Source organism: Tachyglossus aculeatus, chromosome 26 (assembly GCF_015852505.1).
Source record: "Tachyglossus aculeatus isolate mTacAcu1 chromosome 26, mTacAcu1.pri, whole genome shotgun sequence".
NCBI classification, from domain to species: Eukaryota; Metazoa; Chordata; class Mammalia; order Monotremata; family Tachyglossidae; genus Tachyglossus; species Tachyglossus aculeatus.
Window position 1 is genome coordinate 163,849 of NC_052091.1, and position 27,742 is coordinate 191,590.

Below are 27,742 nucleotides of genomic sequence, written 5' to 3' on the forward strand. Positions count from 1 at the left end.
ATGACTGGCTTCGGGCCGATACCTCAACCTCGCCTCTCGATAAAGGGACGAGGTTGTGGTATCGGCCCGAAGCCTGTCATGCCTCTGACCTTTACCCTGGCCTTGCCCCTGCTCATCCCTAGCCGCCCAAGAGCTGGGGGACACTGGCAGTTGCAGGTCCAATGCGGGGCAGCGCGGGCCCTCCCCGCCCGGTCCCCCACCCCACTCTCGCGGCTTCCAATTGAGGATGGGGTGGTATTCTGGGCCCCGCGAGTCCCGGCGGCAGCGGTCCCCTCTCCCCTCGCCTCCCCTCCCCCCTCTCCTCTCCCCGCACCTCCCCCACCCCCCCACACCTCCCCGTGGCTGCGTCTTTAAACCCCGGCGGGGAGAGGCGGGAGGAGGGGGCCCTAGGTGGGGGTGGGTGGAGCCGGGCCTGTTCATACCTGCCTAGGTTTGCCCAGGGCGCGGCAGGAGGCACAAACAGGCGGATCCCTGCCACTGCCTAGCGACTCCCGCCGCTGCCGCCTCCGCCGCCGCCTTTGCTGCCTTGGTTGCCGCACGGTGAGCGAGGGCTCGGCCCCCGACCCCCGACCCCCAACCCACGGCCCACAGTCCCCACCGGGCTGGGGGATTCTCCGGATGAGGGAGATGGGCTTGATGGGGGCTGGGCGGCCTGAACTGAGGCCTGCAAGGCTCCTTGCGAGGGCCACTGGGACTGAGAGACACAGAGAAGGACAGAGAGAGTGACTGAAACACAGAGAGACAGGGACCAAAATTAGCGTCAGGGTCGCTAAACGTCGGGGTCTGTGGACGTGGACTGAATGGTGCTCAAGACAGGGTCCGGCTGGGGCCCCCTCGGGCATCCTGTGCCCTGTGGGAGTGTAGTGGGGGCCGGGGAGAGAAACTGCCCTTGCAGAGTTATAGCAGGAGGCTGTGGGGCGAAGACAGGGACTCCATACCCTGAGAGAGTGTAGACAGGACACTGCAGAATGTAGACGGGGACATTGCCACCCTGAGGAAGTGCAGATGGGATACTGTGGGGTGTAGATGGGGACAACTGTACCCCGAGGGAGTGTAGACAGGATACTCGGAGTCTAGATGCGGACACTATACCCTGAGGGAGGGAAAACAGGACACTGTGGAGGGAAAATGGGGACACTGTGCCCTGCGAGAGTGCTGGCAGGGCTATCGCGGGCCTGTCGACAGGGACACTGAACCTGCAGGGGTGTAGATTGAGTGCCGTGTTCCGCAGAGTGGGCCGGGGCTGAGAAGTGTTGCTTTTCTGCATTCGTGGGGAAGGGGAGAGAGACGGAAAGGGGTAGAAACAGAGACAGGAGAATTCGGAGATTGAGAAGAGCAAGTCTGCAGGAAATTGCAGAGCCGGTGGAGCTGGTGCAGGGGGATGGGTTGAATGAATTGGGGGAGGGGGGGCCGCTGGCGGAAACTCCGGGACCCATCGAGGCGGACCGGGAGAGGGCAGAGAGCTGGGGCCGTGGAGGGGGACGGGACGGGGGAAGGAAGCTGGAAACGCCATTAGCGGAGTCCGGGGAGTCAGCAGCCCTAATGGGCAGTGCTGGCGGTGGGCCGCGGCGGGGCGCTGCGGAGCCCGGCTCTCGGCCCCGTTGGGGGGGGGGGAGGGGGGCAATGCTGGGGGGGCGGGGGCCGCTGCTGGGGCACCGGGGAGGGCACAGACTGCGCCCGGGGCCAGCTTTTCCTGGTTGGGACCGCGGGGCAGGAGCCTGGGCAACATATGTTTGTACATATTTATTACTCTATTTTATTTGTACATATCTATTCTATTTATTTTATTTTGTTAGTATGTTTGGTTTTGTTCTCTGTCTCCCCCTTTTAGACTGTGAGCCCACTGTTGGGTAGGGACTATCTCTATATGTTGCCAATTTGTACTTCCCAAGCGCTTAGTACAGTGCTCTGCACATAGTAAGCGCTCAATAAATACGCTTGATGATGATGATGATGATGATGGGCCGTGGCCAGACGTGGGGAAGAAGTCCCGCCCCGTCCCGTCCCGTCCCGTCCCCCGCCTCCTCCTTCCGCGCTCCCAAGATCCCGGCCGCCCCGACAATGGCGCGGGGGGCGGGGGAGGGGTGGAGAGCCGGGTGAAATAACCGCAACCTCTTCCAGCATTTCCCGGCAGAGGCAAGCCTGCGGGGCCGCACTGTTCCCTGCGCTGCTCCCTCCTTCCCGCCCTCCGCAGCCCGGCTCAGCCGGGCCCCAGGCTCCGCTCGTTCTGGTACACAGACCAGGACCAAACAGTCCCTGCCCCCACCGGCCTTGGCCCCACTCACTGGGGTCCTGCCCCCATCCTCCACCGGCCTTAACTCCGCTCCCTGGGGGTCTTTCCCCCTCCCCTGCCACTGGCCCCACCCTCGACCCCAGGAGGCCTGGTTTTAGCTCCGCCCCCCGTGTCCTGACCCTGGCTTCGCTCCTCCCTCCAACTCCAGTGAATGCAGCTCTAAGGGACACTGCCTGTCACTGCATGTCTGCTTAGACTGTGAGCCCGCTGTTGGGTAGGAACTGCCTCTATATGTTGCCAACTCGTACTTCCCAAGCGCTTAGTACAGTGCTCTGCACACAGTAAGCGCTCAATAAATATGATTGATTGATTGATTGATTGCTTAGGACTTCTGTGACCGCATGTCTGTCTATGGCCACATGTGATGGTCTGTGACCATGTGGCAGCCCGTGACCATCTGAGATTGACCATCTATAAATGCCAATGTCACCATGTGCCTGCCGATGACCACTTGGGCTTTTCTGTGACTGTCCTGCAGCCTGTGAACATGCATAAATGTCTGTAACCACCTGTGACCTCACTTCTGCCTACGGCCGTCTGGGACCATATGTCTGTATGTGGCTGTTGGTGACCATGTATCAGCCTCTGACCACATGTATGTCTACATGTGACTTTCTGAGAGGAAGGCGTGTTTGTCCGCCTGACAGTCCTGTCGATGGTGCTCTGTCCGGCAGGTCTGCCTGTAGTGATGAAGCTGGGACTCCAGGCTGGGCTTCCAGTGTTACTCCTGCTGCTGCCGGCAGGCAAGTGAGCCCAGGGCCAGAGGGTGGGCGAGTTGGTGGCCCCTTGGCACCCCTCCCAGCAGAGACTTTCTGATTTGGCTTCCTTTTCTCCTTCAGTTCTACCTGTTTCAGCAGCCAATGACCCTGCAGGTGAGTTGGGGGAGTACCCACTTCTCTGACCCCCCCAGGCCCCTCCCCCCCAGTTTTATTGACCTCTTCTCCTCACCAATGCTCTGTTCTTCCCCCCCCCACCCCAGACCCAGACAACCCCTTCTACTATGGTAAGAGTGATGGGGCAACTGTTCGGACCGTTGGTTGGGGGGAGGGAGGGCGGGGATGCGCGTGGGCTGCCCAGGACCTGACCCCTGTCCCCTCTGCTGCCCTCCAGACTGGCACAACCTGCGAGTGGGTGGCCTGATCTGTGCTGCGATCCTGTGTGCCATTGGCATCATCGTCCTCATGAGTGAGTTGGGGGGGCATGGCCAATTGGGGAGGGGGTCGCCTGGCTGAAGAGGGGGCTGCTCCCCCCGTAACCCCTTCAATATCTCCCCATAGGTGGCAGATGTAAATGCAGGTTCAGCCAGAAGCACAAGTGAGACCATTGCCCCGAGTCTCCCCTCTCCCCACTCTCTGAACCCCACCTCTCCCTTGATTCCCCCACCCTCCAGCTCCCCTCTCCTTCAATGACACCCGCCCCACACTTCCCTCTCTCGCTGCTTGAGGGAGGCAGGCGGGAAGCGGGGGGAAGGAGGGCAAGCAGCCACTGGTGGGATCCTGATCTGGTTCTCCAATCCTCCCTCAGCCCCCGCGGTGGGAATGTGCCCACCCCTCTCATGGGCCCAGGTAAGAGTGGTTAAGGGGGGAGGGAAAGCAGGCTGGAGCTGGTGGTAGGGGGACATTTGGCAGGGTGGGGGTGGCAGCACAGGAGGGGGTGGGCAGGGGACGCATTGCAGGTGGTGGCGTGTGACTTCTCTGGGATCCTGCAGGCTCTTCCAGTAACTGCTGAGTCTGGAGCGGGTGGACGACGCTCCCGACCCCAGCCTCTGACCACCTTGACTCCCCACCTCCAGGCTCCTACAGCCTCTGTTCTGTTTTACCACGTTAATAAAGCGTCTCCACACCAACGAGCCCCCAGGCCTGTGGCTGCTGGGGGAACAGGGCACTAGGTGGGTGGAGGTCAGTTTTCTCACATAGCTCTTCTCAGTCCCCCAGAATTCAGACTCCGTGCCTTGACCTTAGGGGATATGATCCAGAAGAGGTGGGGGCAAGGGCCAGAGATGCCCAGAGACTGCCATATAGGCTAAAACTCCCAGAGACCCTGTGTGCCAGAAATGTCCAGAGACCCCCACAGAAGCCCCTCTGTGGTCCAGAGATGCCCAGAACCCCCCAGATGGGCCAGAGGCACCCAGTGTCCTGCCCAGAGATTCCCATGCAGGCCAAAGACCCACAGAGACAGGGGGTGGCGGTCAATGACTGTTTCCCAAGTCTTTACTGCGCTACCTAGCGCCCACTGAGTCATAACCCCGGCACGGAAGGGGCTCTCAAAGGTCTCAGCTCCACCCCCTCCAGCCCAGGGCTGCCCCCTCAAGTCACCACATATCCAGCCCTCCTGGTGTCCTCTGGTGACCCCATCCCCACCCAGAACCAGCCCATGCCTCCGTATTTCTTGCTGATCTCTGCCAGGACAGGTGGTTCCCACTCAGGGGACCCCGGCTCTCTCGTGGGCACTGGAGGCGGTGTCAGCAAGGCCCTTGCCAGCGGGACCAAGCCACAGCTTTGGGCTCTGGGCAGACTGCCCAGGTGGTCCCAGCTGCCTGGGCCCCGGGGGAGGGAAATGGCTCACTCTGCCACCTCCCGCAGAGAGTGACCTTCTACGCCTCTCAGTCTCATTCCAGCTCGGGTTGTCTGCTCCGGGCAGGCCCGGCTTTGCTCTCTGCCAGGCTTGGGGTGTAGGGGAGGACAGGAAATGAGCAGTGTTTAAGAGGGGTGGGATGGAAAGCCAAGAAATGGGCCCCTGTTTGGCGGGGCCACCTGAGCCTCTGCACTAGCCCCGCACCTTCACGTGCCCCCACCAGGTCAGGCGCCGAGGTCCCTAAGGCGGTGCTCGTACACCTGGGTGGGCCCCTTGAAGCAGGCGGCAAAGAGGAAGTGTCGTCCAGCCACCGGGACCAGGGTGAAGGCGCGGGGGGCGGCCAGGGCCGGGGGCCCCAGCTCCTGCAGTGGCTCCAGGACGCCGGGGTCCGGCGCGAAGCGGAACACGCGGCTGTAGGCGAAGTCACTGCCCAGAATGGCGAGCTGCTCCCCGCGTATGCGCAGGGGCTGGAACACCAAGGAGCCGCGGGAGGGCAGGGCCTGCAGCAGCCGGAACATGGCGCCGTCCCAGCGCATCACCTGCGGGCACAAGGGGGTGGAGGGGGCCAGGTGAGAGGGACTTGGGGGATGGGGCCAGGCCAAAAAGAGCGGCCCTGGGAGAGCAGGACATATGGAGGGGGCCAGGCCGGAGAGGGAGGTTGTGGGGGAGCAGGGCGAGGGGGTGGGGTCGGAGGGAGCAGGGCGTGGAGGGGACGGGGTCAAACGAGCTTGGGGTCCCGGGTCCTCACCATGGAGTCTCCGATGACACGGGTGAGGCAGAGCACCAGGTCGGGCCCCGCGCGGAAGTGTCGGGCCGCGTACACGTCCTCGGCCCCGGGCAGGTCGGTGTGGCGCTCGAAGGCCCCAGCGCGCCAGCGGTAGAGCACGGGGCGCTGGGCGGCCGAGGCCAGAAGCAGGTGCGGCTCGCCCGCCAGCAGCAGCGGCTCAGCGTCCGTGTCCCGGTGCCACGCGTGCAGGCTCTGGCGCGGGTAGAAGCCGGGCCCCGCACGGGGGCCAGAGCCGGTGCACAGCAGCGTCGTCCGCCCGGCCTTGCTGGCGTCCACCACCAGGAAGCAGGCGGCCTGGTCCAGCCACAAGACCTCGGCGTCATTGGGCTTGCGCAGCCGCTCGGGGGCCACGGGCTGGGACGGGGCGAGACGCAGGCCGGGCGAGGGGCGCAGCCACAGCTCTGAACCCCCCCACAGCCGGGCGGCCAGCACATACAGCCGGGAGCCCAGCACCAGCGGCTTGCAGGACACCACGGAGCGGGCTGGGGGAAAAGCAGAACAAGACACAGGGCCAGTGCAGGGGCGTGCCCGGGTGTGTGCGTGCGTGCGTGCGTGCGTGCGTGTGTGTGTGTGTGTGTGTGTGTACGTGTGTGTAAACCTGAGCGTAGGCACGGAAAAACACCCATAGGCTTACATAAGTGTGTGTGTACTCAAACGTTTCTGAGTGCATGCCTGTATATGCACTTGTGTGGACAATTTTCTGCAAGTGTGCAGGTGTCTGCATGCCCGTGATTGAGTACCTGTGTGAAGAATAATTACTGTAATATTTCTTAGGTGCCACTGTTTGCTAAGCACTCTACTAGGCGCTGTCCCCACCACATTCATCCTGTCCCCACCACACTGATGTATATATCCTTACATTCCGTTGCTTCCTTTACACATAGTTTAGTTTAATGTTCTCTCCCAAGCACCCAGTATTATTATTATTATCCAATATTATTGATTGGATCAAACACGGTCCCTGTCCCAAATGGGGCTCACGGTCTAAGAGGGAGAACAAATATTTCATCCACATTTTACAGATGAGGAAACTGAGGCACAGAGAAGTGGAATGACCTGCCCAATGTCCCCCAGCAGGCAAGTGGTGGGACCAGGATTAGAACCCAGGTCCCTTAACTCCCAGACCCATGTTCTTCCTACTAGACCTCGCTAAATGCATATGGGAGACATTCCCCTTCTTCTGGAAGGTCACATCCCTCCCGCTCCCCCAGGCAGGGGTGAAGCTGGCCTAACCCTGCGTCTCACCACCTTGCACCGAGTTAAGGAGTTTGTGTGATGGGCGACGGGAGAGACCCAGGGCCTGGCAGGCCGCCCCCACCCCGAGAACTCTCACACGTCGACCAGAACCCCTGCATGGCCCGGTTCATGCCATCGCGGAGCCTCTGAGGAGGGATGACCAGTCTGGCCTCAGCCTGGACACGGAGGTAACGTGGCAGACAGTTGGTTAGGGCAACAGCGGGACCAGATTCTCTTCACCCCACCTTCCACCACCAGTGCTGGGGACCCGCCCAACGTACCAAACCCCTGGCACATGAAGATGTGCCCCTCGTCCCATGTATGGGAGGGTGGGAAGGGATGGGGGGGGGGGGGGCAACAGTCAGATCCCTGAGAAACGGTCAAGTCCCTGGACCCGCCGCCCGCCCCCTACCCCCAGCTGGGATCCACAAGCAGGGAAGGGGCACCCTGCTTCACCCCACCCCGCCACACCACTGGCGCACCAGGCCTTCCTCAATGTACAGGCCACTGAGGAGCTGCCGCCAGCAAGATCAAATGACAACCATTATCAAGGCATCTGATTACACCCCAGGCCCAGCAAGATCTCCCCTAAAGTACTCCTGGATGGGCTACTAAAGAACAGTGCTAGACTCGCACCAGGCCTTCCTCAATGTACAGGCCACTGAGGAGCTGCCACCAGCAAGATCAAATGGCAACCATTATCAAGGTATCTGGCCCCAGGGGCCAGCAAGATCTTCCCTAAAGTACTCCTGGACGGGCTACTAAAGAACAGTCCTAGACTCTCAGTGTAGCTTAGGAATGCAGCGGAGCCCAGTGGACAAAACCTTGGCTGGGGGTCAGATACAGGAAAAGTACAGGGAGCAGCTCTAACCCTTCTAAGCCCTTACTCGGCTCACCCCCTCTTACTTCCCCTCACCAATCTCCTCCTACAGGCGAGCCCGTACACTTGGTTCCCCTAGCACCGCTTGCTCCCTGTGCCCCAATCTCACCTAACCTCACCACGGACCCTTTTCCTACATCCTCCCTCTGGCCTGAAGCTCCCTTCTCCTCTATCTATGCCAGACCACCACTCTCCCCACCTCAGAAAAAGACCTCCCTTAATTAAGCTTTCTTTTCCCAGGCTCCCTCTTGCTCTGCGTCATCTATGTCTTTGGATCTGTACCCTTTAAGCATTTGGTATTCACCCCACCTTCAGTCCCATGGCTTTTGCATATATATCTGTAAATTATTTATATTAATGCCTGCCCCTTCTAGACTGTAAGCTAGACTGTAGGCCAGGAACGTGTCTGCCAACTCCGTTTTTATTTTATGGTACTTGTTAAGTGTTTACTACGTGTCAAACACTGTTCTAAGCGCTGGGCAGTGTTCAAAGTCCGAGAAAGTCATGAAGGAATGACTTTGCAGACTAAGTTCTAGAGGACCACACCCCCAAAAAACCCTATGCAAATGCATGTGAAAGCACCCTGCCAGTCAGCCAGGTGCCATGGGCTGATGATAAGCCTAAAGAAAACTCAAGGGATGTATCAGCCTGCATCAGGGAAGCTCTACACACAAGCCAGAAATTCTTACTGGCAACACTAGGTCAGGGATCATGTCCACCAACTCTATTCCATCAGTGAATCAGTGGTATTTATTGAGAGCTTACTGTGTGCAGACCATTGTGCTAAGCTCAGGAAAGAGTACAGTTCGATAGAACTAGTAGACACATTCCCTGTCCACAATGAGTTTATGGTCTAGAGGGGCTGATGGACATGAAAATAAACAATGGATATGGACATAAGGGCTGTGTGGCTGAAGGTGGGATGAGTATCAAGTGCTTAAGGGGTACAGATCTGAGTGCATAGGTGAACCAGAAGGGAGAGGGAGTAGGGGAAAATGAGGGTTTAGTCAGGGAGGAATTCTTCGTGATGTGATTTTAATAAGGCTTTGAAGGTGAGGAGTGGTGGTCCACCAGATACAGAGGAGGAGGGAGTTCCAGGCCAGAGGGAGGTCGTGGGCAAGTAGCATAGATGAAATCGAGGTACAATGAGTAGGTTGGTATTAGAGGAGCTGAGTATGTGGGCCAGGTTGTAGAAGAAGAGCAGGGAGGTAAGATAGGCAGGGCAAAGGCAATTGAGTGCTTGAAAGCCAATGGTAAGGAGTTTCTGTTTGATGTGGATGTGGGTGGGCAACCTCTGGAGATTCCTGAGGAGTTGGGAGAAGGGGACTGAACATTTTTTTAGAAAAATGATCTGGGCAATCAAGTGAAGTAAGGACTGGTTTTGGGAGAGACAGGAGGCAGGGGGGTCAGAGAGGAGGCTGATGCAGTAATCATAGCAGGATATGGTAAGTGCTTGGATCAGTGTAGTAGCAATTTGGATGGAGAGGAAAGGGTAGATTTTAATGATGTTGTGAAGGTAATAAAACTGATAGGATTTGGTGACAGATTGAGTATGTGTGTTGTCGGTCCCAAGACTGTGAGCACGTTGTTGGGTAGGGATTGTCTCTATTTGTTGCTCAACTGTACTTTCCAAGCACTTAGTTCAGTGCTCTGCACACAGTAAGCGCTCAGTAAATATGATTGATTGAATGAATGAATGAATGAATGAGAGAGATGAGTCAAGGATAATGCCAAGGTTATGCCTTGCCCTGATCTCATCTATCTCACGGCTGACCCTTTTCCCACATCATTCTCCCTTGCCTGGAACTCCCTCCCCCTCCATAGACACCAGGCCACGCTTCTCTCCATCTTCAAAGCATTACTAAGTTCACATCTCCTCCAAGAGGCCTTCCCTGATTGAGCCCTCTTTTCACCAGCTCGCTCTCCCTTCTGCATCCTCTATGCACTCCAATCTGTGACTTCTGGATATTTTGATATTTTCCCCATTCCTAACCCCACAGCACTTATGTACGTGTCTTTGAGTTATTATGAAATACCTATTTATTCATATTAATGTCTGTCTCCCCCTCTAGATTGTAAGCTCATTATGGGCAGGGAATATGTCTGCTAATTCTGTTGTATTGTATTCTCCTAAGCGCTTAGTACAGTTCTTTGCACATAGCACTCAATAAATATGATTGATTGGTTATGGGCTTGTGAGATTGGGAATGTAGTGGTGCTGTCTACAGTGATGGGAAAGACAGGGGGAGGGTGGGGTTTAGGTGAGAAGATGAATTCTGCTTTGGACATGTGGAGTTTTAGGTGTTGGTGGGACATCCAAGTAGAGATGTCCTGAAGGCAGGAGGAAATGCAAGACTGCAGAGAAGGAGAGAGGTTGGGGCTGGAGAAATAGATTTGGATATGGTCTTGTTTAAAGATGGTAGTTGAAGCTTTGGGAACTAATGATTTCTTCAAAGGAGTGGGTGTAGATGGAGACTAGAAAGAGACCCAGAACTGAGTCTTGAGGGACTCCCACAGTTAGGAATTGGGAGGCAGAAGAAGAGTCTGTGAAAGAGCCTGAGAAGGAGTGTCCAGAGAGATAGGAGAAGAACCAGGAGAGGGGAGTGTCGGTGAAGCCAAGGATACGGTAAGTGCTTGGGTCAGTGTAGTAGCAATCTGGATGGAGAGGAAAGGGCAGATTTTAGTGATGTTGTGAAGGTAGTAGAATTGACAGGATTTGGTGACAGATTGAATACGTGTGTTGTCGGGCCCGAGATTTGAGCCCATTGTTGGGTAGGGATTGTCTCAATTTGTTGCTCAATTGTACTTTCCAAGAGCTTAGTACAGTGCTCTGCACACAGTAAGCGCTCAATAAATATGACTGAATGAATGAATGAATGAATGATGTTTCCAGGAGGAGGGGTGGTCCACGACGTCCAAGACAGCTAAGAGGTCAAGAAAGATTAAGATGGAGTAGAGGCAGTTAGATTTGGCAAGAATGAGACAACTGGTAACCTTGGGGAAGGCAGTTTTGATGCAGTGGAGGGAACAGAAGCCAGATTGGAGAGTGTCAGGGAGAGAATTGGAGGAGAAGAAGTGGAGGCAGCAGGTGTAGTTAACTCATTCTAAGAGTTTGGAGAGAATTGGTAGGAGGGAGCTGGGACAATTAACTGGAGGGAGCCGTGGGGTCGAGGGGCTTGGGAATATGTGAGCACGTTTGGAAGCAGTGGGGAAGAAGCCATTTGCAAGTGATCAGTTGAAGATGGTGGTTAAGGAAGAAAGAAGGGAGGGGACAAGTGTTTTGATAAGGTGCAAAGGGCTGGGGTCAGGGGTGCAGGCAGAGGGGGTAGATTTTGAGAGGAGGTGGGAGAGCTCCTCTTGAGCTACTGCTACGAAACACGGGAGAGCGGAAAAAATGGGGAGGAGGGAAGGACTGGAGACGAGCTCAGGAGATTTTGGGGAGATCACGCCTGATGGTTTTAATTTTCTCAATCAAAAATGTGGCCAGATCATTAGGAAGAAGAGATGTGGAGAGAGGGGGCAGGGGGTTTGAGGAGGTTGTTAAATGTCTGAAACAGTCGGTACGGGCAATGGGCATGGGAGCAAGGAGGGAGAAAAAATTAAATCCTCTCCCAAGCATGCACTTAGTACAGTGCTCTGCACACAGCAGGCGCTCAATAAACACTACTCATTGACTGATTGATTCAGCTAAACACTGTCACAGAATTATTTAAACTAGACAGAACATGACCAAGGAGTATCGTCCAAAGTCCTAGAAAAAGTCATGCAAGAATGACAACGTTGATCACTGCATCTTCGGGGCCCACCCCTAGGAAGACAGGCAAAGAAATGTAAACTGCTTCACTGAATTGGCCAGGAGTAAAGGGTAAACGATAAGTCTAAGTAAAACAGGTGATTTATCAGCCTCCACTAGGAAAGCTATGCAAAAATCTATCATAGGATTCTGGAACCTAGGCAGGCCCCTGTTGTGATGGAATGGTCTCCATTTTCACATCTCAGACAATTACTCTCCCTCACTTCAAAGCCTTATTAAAGTCGCATCTCGTCCAACTAAGCCCTCATTTCCTGTTCTCCCACTCCCTTCTGCATCAGCCTTGCACTTGGATTAGTTCCCTTTATTCGCCCCTTCCTCAGTCCCACAGCACTTATGTACAAATCCGTCACTTTTTTATTCATATTAATGCGTCTCTCCCTCTAGACTGTTGTGGGGAGGGAATCTGTCCACCAACTTTATTATATTGTACTCTCCCAAGCGCTTAGTACAGTGCTCTGTACACAATAAAAGCTCATTAAATATGCTTGATTGATTAATGGATTGGTAGAAAACTGAGTTAAGAAGGTCAGCACATTCTCTGGGGAACCGGGAGGCCAAGTGTGGTGGAGGCAGAGGTGGCAGTGGTTTTGGGGACAGGGGAGGGGGCTGTATGAGCTCCAGACAAACTAAAGGTGTGTGTTGGAGGCTGAGCCCAGCTTCTCCATGGCAGAGGGAACTGGACCTCGCGCCGGTGGCCCCCACGCCTCCTCGACCACTGCCTCCGGTGCCGCTTACAGGCCAGACTCAGCACCGAGTGGCAGGGCAGGATCACACAGTCCTGGGACTGAGGTCGGCTTTCCTCCTCCTCCGAGCCTCTAAGCCTCCAAGTGACGCTCACCCTGCCAGAGCTGTGTGGGGCTGATCCCATGGGACACCATCTAGACACCGCCACATCTCCCACCCACCGTTTCTGTCCAAATACTTGGAACAGGTGTACATCTGCTGCCTCTACTTAATAATAATAATAACAATGAAAACATTATTTGTTGGCATTTGTTAAGTGCTTACTATGTGCCAAGCCCTGTACTAAGCACTGGGGCAAATACAAGATAATCAGGTCCCACATGGGGCTCATGCTCTAAGAAGGAGGGAGAACAAGAACAGGTATTGAGTCCCCTTTTTCATTTAAAGGAACTGAGGCACAGAGAAGTGAAGTGACCTTGTGAAGGTCACAAAGCAGACAGGTGAGCCCACTGTTGGGTAGGGACTGTCTCTATATGTTGCCAACTTGTACTTCCCAAGCGCTTAGTACAGTGCTGTGCACACAGTAAGCGCTCAATAAATACTATTGATGATGATGATGACAGGTGGCAGAGCCAGGGTTAGAATCCAGGTCTTCTGACTCTCAGGGTCAGATTCCTTCCCCTTCCTCCCCTCCAACCCCCTTCTCGACCCTGCATAATCTGGCTCTTGTCCACTCCATTGAAACTGACCCCTCCAAAGTCACCACTGACCTCCTTCATGCCAAATCTGATGGCCTCTGCTCCGTCTTAATCCTCCTTGATCTCTTGGCTGCCTTAATCAATCAATCGTATTTATTGAGCGCTTACTGTGTGCAGAGCACTGTACTAAGCGTTTGGGAAGTACAAGTTGGCAACATATAGAGACAGTCCCTACCCAACAGTGGGCTCACAGTCTAGAAGCGGGAGACAGAGAAAAAAACCAAACATATTAACAAAATGAAATAAATAGAATAGATATGTACAAGTAAAATAAATAGAGTAATAAATATGTACAAACATATATACATATATACAGGTGCTGTGGGGAGGGGAAGGAGGTAAGACGGGGGGATGGACGGGGCGAGGGGGAGAGGAAGGAGGGGGCTCAGTCAGGGAAGGCCTCCTGGAGGAGGTGAGCTCTCAGTAGGGCCTTGAAGGGAGGAAGAGAGCTAGCTTGGCGGATGGGCAGAGGGATTGGGGGCATTCCAGGCCAGGGGGATGACGTGGGCCGGGGGTCGACGGCGGGACAGGCGAGAACGAGGCACGGTGAGGAGATTAGCGGCAGAGGAGCGGAGGGTGAGGGCTGGGCTGGAGAAGGAGAGAAGGGAGGTGAGGTAGGAGGGGGCAAGGTGATGGACAGCCTTGAAGCCGAGGGTGAGGAGTTTCTGCCTGATGCGCAGATTGATTGGTAGCCTTAGACACTGGGAACCAGCCCCTTACCCTGGAAACACTATCTAGCCTTGGTTTCTCTCACACTGTCCTCTCCTGGTTCTCCTCTTATCTCTCTGGTGACTCCTTCTTGGTGTCTTTGGCGGGCTCCTCCTCTGCCTAGCTGTGCCACTCCCTAACTGCCACGTCCTAACTATGGGATCCCACAAGGCTCTGTTGTGGGTCCGCTTCTATTCTCTATTCTCCATCTACTTCCAGGCTCCTGGGGAACTCACGTACTCCCACAGCTTCAAGTATCATTTCTAAGTGGATGGCTCCCAAACCTATCTCACTAGCCCCTAGCTCTCCCTGATGTAATTTGGCAAATCTTCCTGCCTGCAAGACATCTATGCTTGGATGTCCCCTCTGGTAACTCAATTTCACATGCCCAAAACTGGGCTCCTCATCTTTGCTCCCAAACCCTCCCATCCCCCTGACTTTCCCATCACTGAGGACAACACTACCATTCTCCCCAACAAAGAAGCCTGCAAAATTGGCATCACTCATGACTTCCTCTTTCTTTCAACCCCCAATTTCATTCTATTGCCACATCTTGTCGATTCTTCCTCCACAACATCTCTGGAATCCACCCCTTCCTGTCCATTCAAACAGCCACCACACTGGCCCTGGCGTTTGTCACATCCCAACTCAATTCCTGCATCAGCCTCCTCGCTGACCTCCCTGCCTCCTTTCTCTCCCCCTGCCAGTCCTTTCATTCACTCTGCTGCCCGGATTCATTGAGAAGCAGCATGGCCTAGTGGCTAGAGCAAGGGCCTGGGAGTCAGAAGGACCTGGATTCCAATCCTGGGTCTGCCACTTGTCTGCTGTCTGACCTTGGGCAAGTCACTTCACTTCTCTGTGCCTCAGTTCCCTTATCTGTAAAATAGGGATTAAGGCTAGGAGCCCTATGTAGGACAGGGACTGTGTCCAACCTGATTACCTTGTATCTACCCCAGTGCTTAGAACAGTGCTTGGCATATACTAAGTGCTTAACAAATACCATAATTATCATTTTTTTCTAAAAAATCATTCTGTGGATGTGCCCCACAACTCCAAAAGCTGCGCATCTCTCTTTGTATCAAGCAGAAACCCCTGGCCCTCGGCTTTAAGGCACTCAATCAGCTCACATCTCTCCTTATAACATCTCTCCTTAGTATTATCATTAGGTACCCTCACTCCTTTCCCGCTACACCCCCGATCATAAGCTTCACCCATCTCATGCCAGTTTTCTCAATGTGCCTTGTTCTTGTCTCTCTCATTATTGACCTCATGTTCAGGCCTTCCCTCTTGCCTGGAACTCCCTCTCCTTCCATATCTGACAGGCCACTACTCTCCCCATCTTCAAAGCCTTCTAAAATCATACCTCGTCCAGTAAGTCTTTCCTGACTAATCTCTCATCTCCCCACCCTAGCTCTCTCCCTCCTATGTCACCTATGCAACTGAGTTCTCCCATCTCACATTTAGGTACTCATCCTACCTGCTCACCACCACAGCATATTTGTACATAACTTTAAACTTTGTTGGTTTAAAAGACTGTGAGCCCACTCTTTTAGACTGAGCCCACTGTTGGGTAGGGACTGTCTCTATATGTTGCCAATTTGTAATAATGATGGCATTTGTTAAGCGCTTACTATGTGCAGAGCACTGTTCTAAGCGCTGGGGGGGTTACAAGGTGATCAAGTTGTCCCACGTGGGGCTCACAGTCTTAATCCCCATTTTACAGATGAGGGAACTGAGGCTCAGAGAAGTGAAGTGACTTGCCCAAGGTCACACAGCAGACATGTGGCGGAGCCGGGATTCGAACCCATGACCTCTGACTCCAAAGCCCGGGCTCTTTCCAATGAGCCACGCTGCTTCTCCTAATTTGTACATCCCAAGCGCTTAGTACAGTGCTCTGCACATAGTAAGCGCTCAATAAATACGATTGATGATGATGATGATGATGATGATGATGATGGTTCCCCCACACCAGCAATTTTAGTCTCTGCCTCCTTTGCTAGAGTGTAAGCTCCTTGAGGATACGGATCACGACTGCTCCCCAGTGTACTCTTCCAAATGCCTAGTACAGTGCTTTGCAGAGAGTAAGTGTTCAGCAAATGCGAATGATTGACTGATTTTACTGTGAGTGCAAGAAAGACAAATATAAGTAGTCTATGTATGTGCATGTAAATGTGTGAATGCCGGACATAAGTAGCAAGACCCAGGATCAGGACCAGGGGAACGGGCAGAGGCCAGGAGTGGAGGGATGGTCTATGCCCAGATACGGAAGGGAAGGGATGTGAGGCAGGGCAGTCAGAGGTCAAGGATTTACCGGGAATGTGGCCATCAGGCTGGAAGCGCTGCAGGGTGTAGTCCCAACGGAGGAAGAGGCAGCGGCCGGCAAAAGGCTGGGTCAGCAGCACGTGGGTCTCCCCGAGGTAGGAGAAGGTCTCAGCCCCCAGAGCGGGCTCCCCCAGCGCCTGCACCCATGACAGCTCTGCCAGGGGACACCGCGCACAGGCACCGGGGTGGGGTGCCAGCGCAGAACGCAACAGGTGTCCAAGGGGGCAGCGGCCAGGGAGAGGGATGGGTCAAGGGGGTCAATGTGCGTGGGGCAGCAAGGACACGCAGAGGAGGGTCAAGTGCTCTGCACACAGTAAACGCTCAATAAATACGACTGAATGAATGAATGAATGGAGGGGACACGGCACGGGGAGGGTCAGTGAGGAAAGAACATGGTGGAGAGGAGGGTCAGCTTGGAGGGAATGGGGTGTGTGGAGGGGGAAGGTCAGCATGGAGAAGATAGTGTGTGGCGGGGATGATCTGCATTGAGGGGATGGGTGTGTGTGTGTGTGTGTGTGTGTGTGTGTGAGCACGGAGGGGATGGTGTGTGTGTATTGGGGGGAGGGTCAGCACGGAGGGGAGGGTGTGCGGAGGGGGCTCAGCACGCACCGGCCACGTGGCAGCGGAAGGCCAGCGGATCCAGAGCGCTGAGCTGAGTCTGGTTCCACGGGGGCGGCCCCACGCAGGTCCCAGCGCCCACGCTGGCGTTGCCCCGGGGCAGCCAGAGCAGCAGCCAGAGCAGGCGGCAGTCACACACGAACGGATTCCCACGCAGGTCCCTAGGGGCGGGGCGGGGCGGGGCGGGCGAAAAGTGGGGGTCGGGGTGGGGAAGGAGGGCGGGAAGCGGGTGGGAGAGCCCTTCCGTGGCCCCCGCCCCCCGCCCCCACTCACACGTGGCTGAGGGTCCGGAGCCCGCGGAACAGCTGCTTCGGAAGCGTCTGGAGCCCGTTATTGGCCAGGCTCCTGCGGGCGGGAAGGCGGCGGGATTACCGTCTGGGCCTGGGTCTGGGTGAGGCCCCGCACGCCTGCACCGCGCCGCCCTCCTCAATCAATCAGTCAATCAGTCGTATTTATTGAGCGCTTACTGTGTGCAGAGCACTGTACTAAGCGCTTGGGAAGTCCAAGTTGGCAACATATACAGACGGTCCCTACCCAACAGTGGGCTCACAGACTAGAAGGGGGAGACAGAGAACAAAACCAAACATATTAGCAAAATAAAATAAATAGAACAGATATGTACAAGTAAAATAAATAAATAAATAGAGTAATAAATATGTACAAAAATGTTCCTCCCCACGGAACTTACAGGTGCGTCAGGGAGCGCAGACCCCTCAGCGCGTTCTTGGAGATGGAAGTCACCCGGTTCCCCTCGATGAACCTGGGGCGGGACCAAAGGGTCCATTTAGTCCGCCCCTGCCCCTCTGCCCCTGCTCCCGTCCCTGCCCTTGCCCCTACCCTCAGTGGAAAGAGCCCGGGTTTGGGAGCCAGAGGTCATGGGTCCTAATCCCGACTCTGCCACTTGTCAGCTGTGTGACTTTGGGCAAGTCATTTCACTTCTCTGTACCTCAGTTACCTCATCTGTAAAATGGGGATTCACCTTGTATCCCCCCAGCGCTTAGAACAGTGCTTCGCACAGAGTAAGCGCTTAACAAATGCCATCATCATCATCATCATCATCATCATCATCATTCTTGCCGCTCCAGCTTCTCTTAGGCAGCAGGGACGGAGACGCCCCGCCCCCAGACGCCGCTCAAAAGAAGCAGCGGCGTGGCTCAGTGGAAAGAGCTCTGGCTTGGGAGTCAAAGGTCATGGGTTCGAATCCCAGCTCTGCCACTTGTCAGCTGTGTGACCTTGGGCAAGTCACTTAACTTCTCTGTGCCTCAGTTACCTCATCTGTAAAATGGGGATGAAGACTGTGAGCCCCACCTGGGGCAACCTGATCACCTTGTACCCCCCCCCAGCGCTTAGAACAGTGCTTTGCACATAGTAAGCGCTTAACAAATGCCATCATTATTATTATTATCATAAAAGACCACTCTGGAGACTCGCCCACACGCTTCCAGGGCCCGCCACCTCCCCACCCCGGAGGCACGTCCACACCTTTCCCTTTCCCAGGCCCCGTCCAGCCGCTCCCCAAACCTCGCCCTCTTGCTCCTCCCGGACCGAGGCCCCACTCACAGGTAGCGCAGGTGGACGAGTCCCGCGAACGCGTCATCTCCGATCACCGCAAAAACGTTGGACGTCAAGAGCCTGGGGGCGGGAGAGAGACGGGGACCAGGTTGGGGTCGATGGCGAGTCCTCCCCGGGAGCCTGGGGCCGGGGACCCGCACTCCGGCCCCGCTTCACTCCCGCCCCCCGGCCCCCTCCTCGGCCCGCCCAGAATTCCCAATTCAATCTCTAATCCACTTCAATACCTCAGCGCCAGCGCCCTTGGATATGTAGCGCGGGACTCTAGCCTGTAAGCTTGTTGTGGAAAGGGGATGTGTCTATTATACTGTCATACTGTACCTCTCCCAAGCGCTTTTAGTACAGTGCTCCGCACACAGTAAGCGCTCAATAAATACGACTGACCGATTTTACGACTTCCTTCTACCGGTCATTTGTTCTAATGTCTGCCTTCTCTCCCGCTAGACTGTAAGCTCTCTGAGGACAGGTTAATGAGCGCTTAGTACAGTCGCTCTGTTTACAGTAGGCCATCAACAAATATTTTTGATTGAATCTGATTGCACCGTGATCTCACCTATCTCGCTGCTGACCCTTTGCCCACATCCTACCTCTGGCCTGGAACAACTTCCCCCTCATATAGGACAGACCATCGCTTTCTCCACCTTCGAAGCCTTATTAAAGTCGCACTTCCTCCAAGAGGCCTTCCCCTACTAAGCCCTCATTTTTCCTAGTCCCTCTCCCCTCTGTGTCGTCCTTGTATTTGGATCTGTACCCAGCAAGCATCCCTGTAAATATCCCTACCCTCAGACCCATGGTATTTATGTGTAGTAATAATAATTATTATGGTATTTTGTTAAGCACTTACTATGCACCAAGCAGTGCTCTAAGCGCTGGGGTAGATACAAGGTAATCTTGTGGGGTTTAATCTTAACCCCAGTCTTAATCCCCATTAATCCCCATTTTACAGAGTAGATAACTGAGGCACAGAGAAGTGACTTGCCCAAAATCACACAGCTGATACGTGGTGGAGGCGGGAATAGAACCCAAATCCTCTGACTCCCAAGCCCGTGTTCCTGCCTCTAAACCACTTTGTGTACATCCGTAATTTATATATTTCTATTAATATCTATTTACCCCTCTAGACTGTGTCTAAAGTGTGTCTACTAACTCTGTTGTACTTTCCCGAGCGCTTGAAGAGGTTGGGCTTGGGAGTCAGTGGTCATGGGTTCTAATTCCTGCTCTGCCACTTGTCGGCTGTGTGACTTTGGACAAGTCACTTAACTTCTCTGTGCCTCAATTCCCTCATCTGTAAAATGGGGATTAAGACCGTGAGCCCCATGTGGGACAACCTGATTACCTTGTATCCCCCCAGCGCTTAGAACAGTGCTTGGCACATAGTCAGTTCTTAACAATACCGTCATCATCATCACACAGTAAACGCTCAATCAATTCTATTGATTGATGGATTGATCATACCAACGGTTCGGATTAGCCCAGCCTATAGCCTCCAAACGGTTGGCCCCAGCTTCTAACTCTCAAACGGCTAATCAAAAACATTTATTGAACATTTACTCTGCACTGAATGCTTGAGAGGGTACAATAGACTAAGTAGACACAATCCCTGCCCTCAAATTACAGGTAGGAGGAAGCAACAGAGTTTAAAGTTATGGACATTAGTGCTATGGTAAGGAGAGAGTTGCGGGGGTGAGGGGCTTCCCAAGGATTTAAGGGATGAGGACTCCAGTGCCTAGATGAAGCTGGAAGGGTGGGATGGAGGGGGTAGTCAGGGACCCCTGCCTATCCCCCGGGCCCCGACCCTATCTCCTTAACTCCTCTCTCCTTTTTCCCCAGCTCTCTCCTAGCTCTCTCCCGACCCTCTTCCCCTTCCCTTTCCCGGCCCCGCACGCACAAGAGATGCAGAGACGGGGTCTTCATGAACGCCCGCTCCGTGAGCCGGGGCACCTCGGACCGCACCAGAGACCTGGGGGAGGGAAGCCGCGAGCGGGAGGCGGGCTCAGCTTCGCCCCCAGCCCCTTCTTTTCCCGGCCCCTCTCCCGCCGAGGCCTATTCCCCTAATCCGCTGACCCGGTTCCCCCAGACCCCGCACCCCCAGCCCGGGTTTCCCCGGCCCCTTCCCCTCCACCCCCGGTTCCTCCCGGCTCCCCCCCGCTCGTCTCCGACCCCGCACCCCCAGTTCAGGTTTCCACGGTCCCTGTCCCCTCGGTCCTTTCCCCCTCGCTCCCGCCCCACCCGGTTCCCCCAGGCTCCCCTCTCCCCCGAAACGAATACCCCCAACTCCTTTCCCCCAGCCCCCGGTCCCGTTTCCCCAGACTCCTATACCCCCGCGGCCCGGCGTCCCCGCTGACCACACATCTTCTGACCACGCAACCCCCGACCCCCGCTCTCCCAAGCTTCCATACTCACAGGGCCAGCAGGCTGGGAGCGAAGCCGCTGGGGACCCCCACGGACCCCTCACACAGCGCCGAGTCCTTGCTGCAGGAGCACGTGGGAGGACATTTCCCCTTCGGGGGTCTCCAGGCCGCACCCCCCGCCAACAGCAGCAGGAAGACGGTGGCCCCCCGACCGGTCATGTCCGCCCCCTCTGCGGGGGAGGGAAGGGGGCGCTGGGACCCCCGGGGATTCAACCGCAGGTTGTGCCTTGAGACCCACGCTGTCCGTCCTTCCCTCTCTCCTTCTGGACCTGTGACCACTCGTCCCTCCGACTGTGGCTGAGGCTCCCCCGGATCTCCGGACCCGCCCCGCCCCTCCCATCGGGGACCGAGCCTGGAACAACGGGTGCAGCGAAGGTCCGGGTAGACAGGATCCCCTCCTCCCTCCCCCCTCCTCCATGCCAGGGAGTGGGGAGGGGCTACCCGCTGGGTCCGGGATGAGAGGCCGGGCGAGGGAGGTGGCGTCGGGGGAGACACCAGGGTCTAACATAAGGCACTGCAGAGTGCTTTGCACATAGTAAGCGCTTAATAAACGCCATTGAAAAAAGAGAGTTCAATAAGTACTATTACCACTACAACAGCTACTATTACAGTATTATTCAATCGCTCATTCAATCGTATTTATTGAGTGCTTCCTGTGTGCCGAGCACTGTACTAAGCACGTGGGGAAGTACAATACAGCAATAAAGAGAGGCAATCCCTGCCCACAGCGAGTTCATGGCCTGCCGGGGGCGGGGGGGGAGACAGGCATCAGGACAAGTAAACGGACATCAATATAAATAAATACACTACTAGTGTCATTAGTAATAGTAATACTCACTGCCACTGCTGCTGCTACTATTAGTATTACCGCTATTGCTGCTGCTGCTACGATTACTACGGCTACCCCTGAGTCCGTGGGACGGAGACACACAGGACCCTGGGGACTTTGTCATCCCCCGGGCCTGGTATGCCCTCCCTCTGCCCATCCGCCAAGTTAGCTCTCTTCCTCCCTTCAAGGCCCTACTGAGAGCTCACCTCCTCCAGGAGGCCTTCCTAGACTGAACCCCATCCTTCCTCTCCCCCTCGTCCCCCCTCCATCCCCCCATCTTACCTCCTTCCCTTCCCCACAGCACCTGTATATATGTATATATGTTTGTACATATTTATTACTCTATTTTACTTGTACATATCTATTCTATTTATTTTATTTTGTTAGTATGTTTGGTTTTGTTCTCTGTCTCCCCCTTTTAGACTGTGAGCCCACTGTTGGGTAGGGACCGTCTCTATATGTTGCCAACTTGTACTTCCCAAGCGCTTAGTACAGTGCTCTGTACACAGTAAGCGCTCAATAAATACGATTGATTGATTGATAGGAGGGGTCAGGGGAGGGAGGAGCCGGGGGAAGTCCTCCCGGGTAGAGCCGGGAAGCGGGGCGGCGGCGGCGGTGTGGGCAGACACTAGGCCTCCTGCGGCCCGAGGTCCCGGCTCTAGGCGAGGCAACAGTCCCCCCTTGTGGCGACTCTCGGGATCGCAGTGGCTCCCGGCTCCCGGTTCCCGGCTCCCCGCGGCCCCGCAGCGCAAACACGCGGTTGATCATTAATCTCCGTTCAGTGACCCCGGAGCGGGCGGGGTGGAGATGAGGAACTGTGCGGCTTCCAACCTGAATGACCCGCGACCCCTTGTACATATCTACTCTATTTTATTTTGTTAGTACGTTTGGTTTTGTTCTCTGTCTCCCCCTTCTAGACTGTGAGCCCACTGTTGGGTAGGGACTGTCTCTAGATGTTGCCAACTTGTACTTCCCAAGCGCCTAGTACAGTGCTCCGCACACAGTAAGCGCTCAATACGATTGATTGATTGATTGATTGACCCCTGGGGCCACAGCCAGCCTAGGGCTAGGGGTGGGGGGAGGCGCGGGGCGCCCGTCGCTGGCCTCTCCCGCCTCTTTCCGCGCCCCTCGGCCCCGGCTGCAGCTGCCAGGTCGTGGCAGGCCGGGCCGGGCGCGCCGGGAGTTAAACTAACGGAATGAAGAGCTGCTGGGAGTCTCCTCCGGTCCGGCCCCTCCCCCGGGCCCGGCCCCCGGCCCTGGCCCGCTTCCAGCCCGGGCTCCGGTTACAGGACCGGCCCGGGCCGCGGGGGAGGCGGGGGCGGTGCGGGGGGCGGGGGGCGGGGCGGACGGGGGGTCTCAGAGCGAACCGGACCCCCGAGCTCACGGCAGAACCCCAGGCGGCTCCCAGTCAGCGGAGATCGTGAGCAACCCCCGCCGAGGCCGCCAATTTCGGACAAGTCCTGGGGAGGGGGCGGGGGGCGGAAGAGGGCAGAGGCGGGGGGTCCTGGTCCCCTCCCGCCGGCCCCGTGGGTGCGGTCGTGCTTGCACGGCTCTGTCTTTCCCATCGAGGCGGGGGCGGGGGTGGGGGGGCCCGCGCGGCCGATCTCTGGGCCTGACGGCCGCGGGGGACCCCTGTTCCTGGGCTGTGTCCCGTGGGAAGTTGTGAGGCTGTGGGTGTGTGACTGAGGCTGGCCCTGGCGATCCAGAAGTCTGACGACTGTGTGACCGACTGGCTGTGCCACTGGCGTGTGACTGACTGACTGACTGTCTGACTGTGTGTCCTTGTCCGGGCGATGGGGCGCACCAACCGGAGTCCCTAACTGTGTGCCTTGGGTGGGTGTCGTTTCCTCTGGAGTTGTATGAGTCCAACTGTACCAGTGTGCGTGTTGGGTCAGCAGTTTTCTGTTCTTGTGTGTGTGAGACTCTAACGGTGTTGGGGTATGTGTGTGTGTCCTTATCTCTGGGGTTGTGTGAAAGTCTAACTGTGTGTCAGTTGAGTGTTTGTGTGTGTGTGTGTGTGGTTATTTCTTTGGCTGTATGAGAGTTTAACTGAGAGGCAGGATGTGTGGGTCGTTTTCTCTGCGGTTGTGTGACATTTTAAGTGCGTGCGTGTGTGTGTATTTGTGCACCAGGGTGGGTAGAATGTCTTCCAACACCCCTGCCCTGTGTTTCCTGTTTCCTCCGTGGCCTGTCGGTGCTGTGCCCAAAGAGTGAAAGAGAGAGAGAGAGAGAGTGGTGTGTGTGTGTGTGTGTGTGTGTGTGTGTGTGTCTGTGTGTGTGTACGCACGCGTGCAGCAGGGGATGTAATGGGGTTGGGGGAGGGAACAGATGCCTGCGGAGTGACGCACAGATATTTCTACCCGCGGGGTCGGGCAGCGCCTGGAGAAACAGCCAGGGGCTGGATGGGCCTACTGACCTTGTTGACAGTGGCCCATGGCTGTGCTCCGTCTCACCCACCAGCCTATTTCCCCCTGTGCCCTGGCGGCGCCCTCTTCACGACCCCCATATCCATCCTGTGCCCTGGCCATACCCAGCCCCCACACCCACCTGGTGCCTTCGCCATGCCCAGCTTCCCCATGCCCTCCTTGCCCACCCAGCATGCTCACCACACTAAGCCCCCCACTGTCTGCATTGCACCCTCGCTGCACTAGGCCTCTCTCTTCCCCCCTTGCCCACCCTGCATTCTCACCTTGCTAAGCCCCCCATGCCTATCCTGCACCCTCACTGTGCCCAGCTGCCCCATTCCCACCTGGTGCCCTCACCATGCCCAGCCTCTCCACACCCTCCTTTCCCATCCTGCACCCTCACCACCCTAAGCTCCCCACTGCCAATGCTGCCCCCTCACTGCATTATGCCCCCCTGCCCCTCCTTGCCCCCCTTGCCCCCTCACCGTGCTAAGTCCTCCATGCCCCCCCTTGCCCACACTACACCCTCACCATAGAAGACTCCCTAAGCTGCCCCCTGGCAGTGCTAAGCCCCCCCCCCCCCCCATGCCCCCTGCAGCTCCATCTGTCAGCAACAGGACAGCCGTTGGCGTCCAGAGGATTTTAGTGAGACCCATCAGGCTGGGGTCGGGCCGGAGGGAGGTGTGGGGTGGGCAGGGCTGACTGGCCCTGTGTGTCCCCAGGACATGGAGCCTTGGACCCTGGCCCTGCTTCTTGGGGCCCTGCTGATCCACGGCCTGGCCTACGCCGCCAGCGGCAGTGAGTTTGGGGAACAATGTCAGTCAGCTTGGGGTCAGAGGTCAGGCTGGGGGGGTCAATCTGAGGTCAGTGGGGGGCCGTCTGAAGTCAATAGGGGTAAGCCTGGGTGGGTTAATCGGTACAGCCTAGAGGCCAGTTTGAGCGGGCCAGTAATGGAATCAGTCATAGGGGACCAGAATGGAGGGGTCAGTGGAGACAGGGATCAGTCTGGTAGTGAAAGGGGATAAATAAATCCATAGCACTTAATGAACTCCTTGTGGGCAGGGAGCATGTCTACCAACTCTGTTATACTGGACTCTGCCAAGTGCTTAGTACAGTGCTCCGCACACAGTAGGAGCTTAATAAATACCATCGATGATGAAGATGTTGATGATTAAGCACTTACTGTGTTCAGAGCACCGTACTAAGTGGTTGGGAGAGTCCAATACAATACAGTAGGCAACAAAGACCTACCCAAAAAGTTTATAGATTAGAAGGGGAGACAGACACTGAATAACAGATGGGTATGTACGCACCTACAGTGAGGGTGGAGTGAAAATGAAAGTGCTTAAGGGTTACAGACCCAAATGTAGAGGTGATGCAGAAGGGTGGGCAAGTAGGGGAAGTGAGAGGAGACAGATTTGGGGGTCAAAGCGATCAGCCAGAGGGGGGTAAAGGGTCAGTCTTGGGGAGAATCATTCTGGGACTCAATGGAGCTCTTGGGGGATCAGCCTGGGGGCTCAGTGGGTCAGTCTTGGAGGTCAGTCTGGGGGCAAGGAGTTCATCCAGTCCATTAGGCCACTCCCTGCCTCTGGCCCCTATCACTCAGACTGCTGTCCCCTCTCCTCCCAGACCCCCAAGAACAAGCTGGGCCTTTTCCAGAGGATCGAGACCCCTTCCACTATGGTGAGATGCGTTTGTGGGACCAACCACTGCCCCAGAGCCCGCAATGTGGATGGGCTGGCTGGGGCCTGGGTCTCTGCACCTGTGCTTGGGCCCCTAAGTCTCGGCATCTGTGTCCCCATGACTCTGCACACGTTTCTCTGTTGTCTCTACAGCTCTTTGCCTCTGTCCGTACTCCCCTGCGTCTCCGTGCCAATGTTTCTAGGTCTCTCTGAATCTTTTTGCATCCCGCTATGTCTCTGTGCCTCTCTCTGTCCCTGCACCTCCCTGCCTCTGTCTCTTCACCCTCGGGGGTGTGAGGGCCTCAGCTCTGTGTCTCCCTCTGCCCAGATTACCAGTCTCTGAGGATTGGGGGGCTGGTCATCGCAGGGATCCTCTTCATCTTGGGAATTCTCATCATCCTCAGTATGTGTGTTGGGCGAGGGCCCGGGGGGGGGGGGAGGGGAGAGGGGCAGAGACTCAGGCAGAAGGGGAGGAGGGGCAGACATACACGGGGGGGAGGGGGGGGAGCAGAGACATGGGAGTGGGAGGGGCAAGATGAGATACGGGAGCTGGGTGGGGGGAAGCAGAGACACGGGACGGGGAGCGGAGGGAACAGAGACAAGGGGGCGGGGGAAGCAGAGAGACTAGAGGGGGCGGGGGAGCAGAGTGAACCAGGACCCGGAGAAGCCTGGCTTGCAATGTTTTCTTTTCCATCCTTCAGGCCGGAGATGTCGCTGCAAATTCAATCAGCAACAGAGGTGAGAGGAGCTGTCCGTCCGTCCATCTGTGTGTCCATCTGTCCGGTCTTGGGCTTTCCCAACCTCCTCGGACTATAGCGCTACCTTTTAGTCTCTACTTGTCTCTCCAGCTCGGACTGTCCGTCTCACGACCTCTCTCTCACCCCATAGTGCAAACATCCTGTGGGCAGGGAATGTTGTTTTTCTCTGCTTCCCAAACACTTTGTCCATGAGGTGCACAGCATCAAGTGGGCGCTCAATCGCATCTATTACAACGACGACTACGATTATTCTTTCTCTATCTGTCTCTTTATCCCTGGCTTATCTCTCTATCTCGGGTTGTATCTACTTCTCTACCTCTGTTTCTGTCTCTTCTTTCCATCTCTCCATCTTTCCACCTCCATCTTCCACCTCTGTCTCTGGATGTCTCTTCCTCTTTCTCTGCCTCTTCGTCTCTGACTGTCTCTCTCTCTCCCGAGGACGGGGGAACCCGATGAAGAGGAAGGGGCCTTCCGCAGTTCCATCCGCCGTGAGTTGGGGGAGTTAAAGGGAAGACGGTAGATGGGGGAGGAAGGGGGGAGGGCGGAGCAGCAGGACCCCCCTCTTCCCTGCTGACACCCCAATCTCTGTCTCCCAGGCCTGTCCAGCCGGAGGAGATAGGAACCCCTCCCCTCGACACCCGACCCTCCCTACAGGTTAGTGAGTCCGTCTTGCAGCGGAGTGGGAGGGGAGGGGGCTTTCGCCCTTTAAGATTATGTGGCTGGAGGGGAAGGGAGTTGGCGGGGAGTGGGGGGAATCGAAGGTGGGGCACTGGTAACTTTAGGTCACCCCTCCTCCAAGGCTTCAATTTCCTCTAACCATCTTTTTTCCCTCCAGGTCCTTCCGGCCCCGATACTCTCCTGGCCCAGCTCGAGGTGGGGGGGGGGGGGTGCGAAGGGATATAGGGCAGGGGGCGGCGCTGTCCCCCTCCCCGAGCTCTGAACCCCCAACCCTGTAATAAACCCGGTTCCATGACTAGGAGCGTCCGTCTGTCCGTCCGCCGAGGGAGTCGAAGGATCGCAGGGCTCGGGGGTTCTCCGAGGCCCCCTCTTCATCCTCCCCCTGCTCTCGTGACCCAAAATCTGGGAAATATCCGTTCCAGGATGCGGGAAACGGGCCTGCGGGGCGGGGGCGGGGGCGGGGGCGGGGGCGGGGGCGGGAGCGGGAGCAGGCGACTTAGGGGGAAAGAAGGGGAAGAAGAGAGCAGGTAGGGAGCGGAGAGGGAAGGTGGGGAGAGGGGGAAAGGCAGGGCGGGGATGGAAGGGGCAGGGGACAGAGGGGGCAGGCCGAGGGGGAGGCGCTGGGAGCGAGGGGGGCGGGGGCGTTGGGGGGAGAGGGTTGACGGGGGGGGGCGCTGGGGGCGGGCTCAGTCCCCGATTCTCTTCCCGCATTGGCTGCCGCCCCTTCCCCCCCCCC

At 56.3% G+C, this 27,742-nt stretch overlaps 3 protein-coding genes across 3 annotated transcripts; 2 read left to right on the plus strand and 1 right to left on the minus strand.

Moving 5' to 3' along the window:
- Nucleotides 1-4,139, plus strand: FXYD3 (FXYD domain containing ion transport regulator 3). Its single transcript, XM_038767618.1, has 9 exons — nt 1-234; nt 486-540; nt 2,968-3,036; nt 3,133-3,165; nt 3,273-3,296; nt 3,404-3,478; nt 3,571-3,607; nt 3,818-3,858; nt 4,002-4,139. Exons 1-9 carry the CDS (start codon nt 1-3, stop codon nt 4,019-4,021), a joined length of 588 nt encoding a protein of 195 aa, XP_038623546.1. The 3' UTR covers nt 4,022-4,139.
- Nucleotides 4,129-20,973, minus strand: LGI4 (leucine rich repeat LGI family member 4). Its single transcript, XM_038766879.1, has 9 exons — nt 20,647-20,973; nt 20,132-20,203; nt 18,235-18,306; nt 17,363-17,434; nt 16,948-17,019; nt 16,666-16,835; nt 16,046-16,210; nt 5,616-6,136; nt 4,129-5,406 (listed from the first exon to the last, which is right to left on the minus strand). The coding sequence occupies exons 1-9, from the start codon at nt 20,811-20,813 to the stop codon at nt 5,092-5,094; spliced, it is 1,626 nt and encodes a 541-aa protein (XP_038622807.1). The 5' UTR covers nt 20,814-20,973; the 3' UTR covers nt 4,129-5,091.
- On the plus strand, nt 20,812-27,302 carry FXYD1 (FXYD domain containing ion transport regulator 1). The gene is made up of 10 exons (XM_038767619.1): nt 20,812-20,895; nt 20,957-21,029; nt 22,773-22,903; nt 24,611-24,686; nt 25,518-25,571; nt 25,899-25,973; nt 26,272-26,308; nt 26,767-26,816; nt 26,925-26,982; nt 27,164-27,302. Exons 1-9 carry the CDS (start codon nt 20,812-20,814, stop codon nt 26,945-26,947), a joined length of 603 nt encoding a protein of 200 aa, XP_038623547.1. The 3' UTR covers nt 26,948-26,982; nt 27,164-27,302.
- The last annotated feature ends 440 nt before the right edge of the window (nt 27,303-27,742 follow it).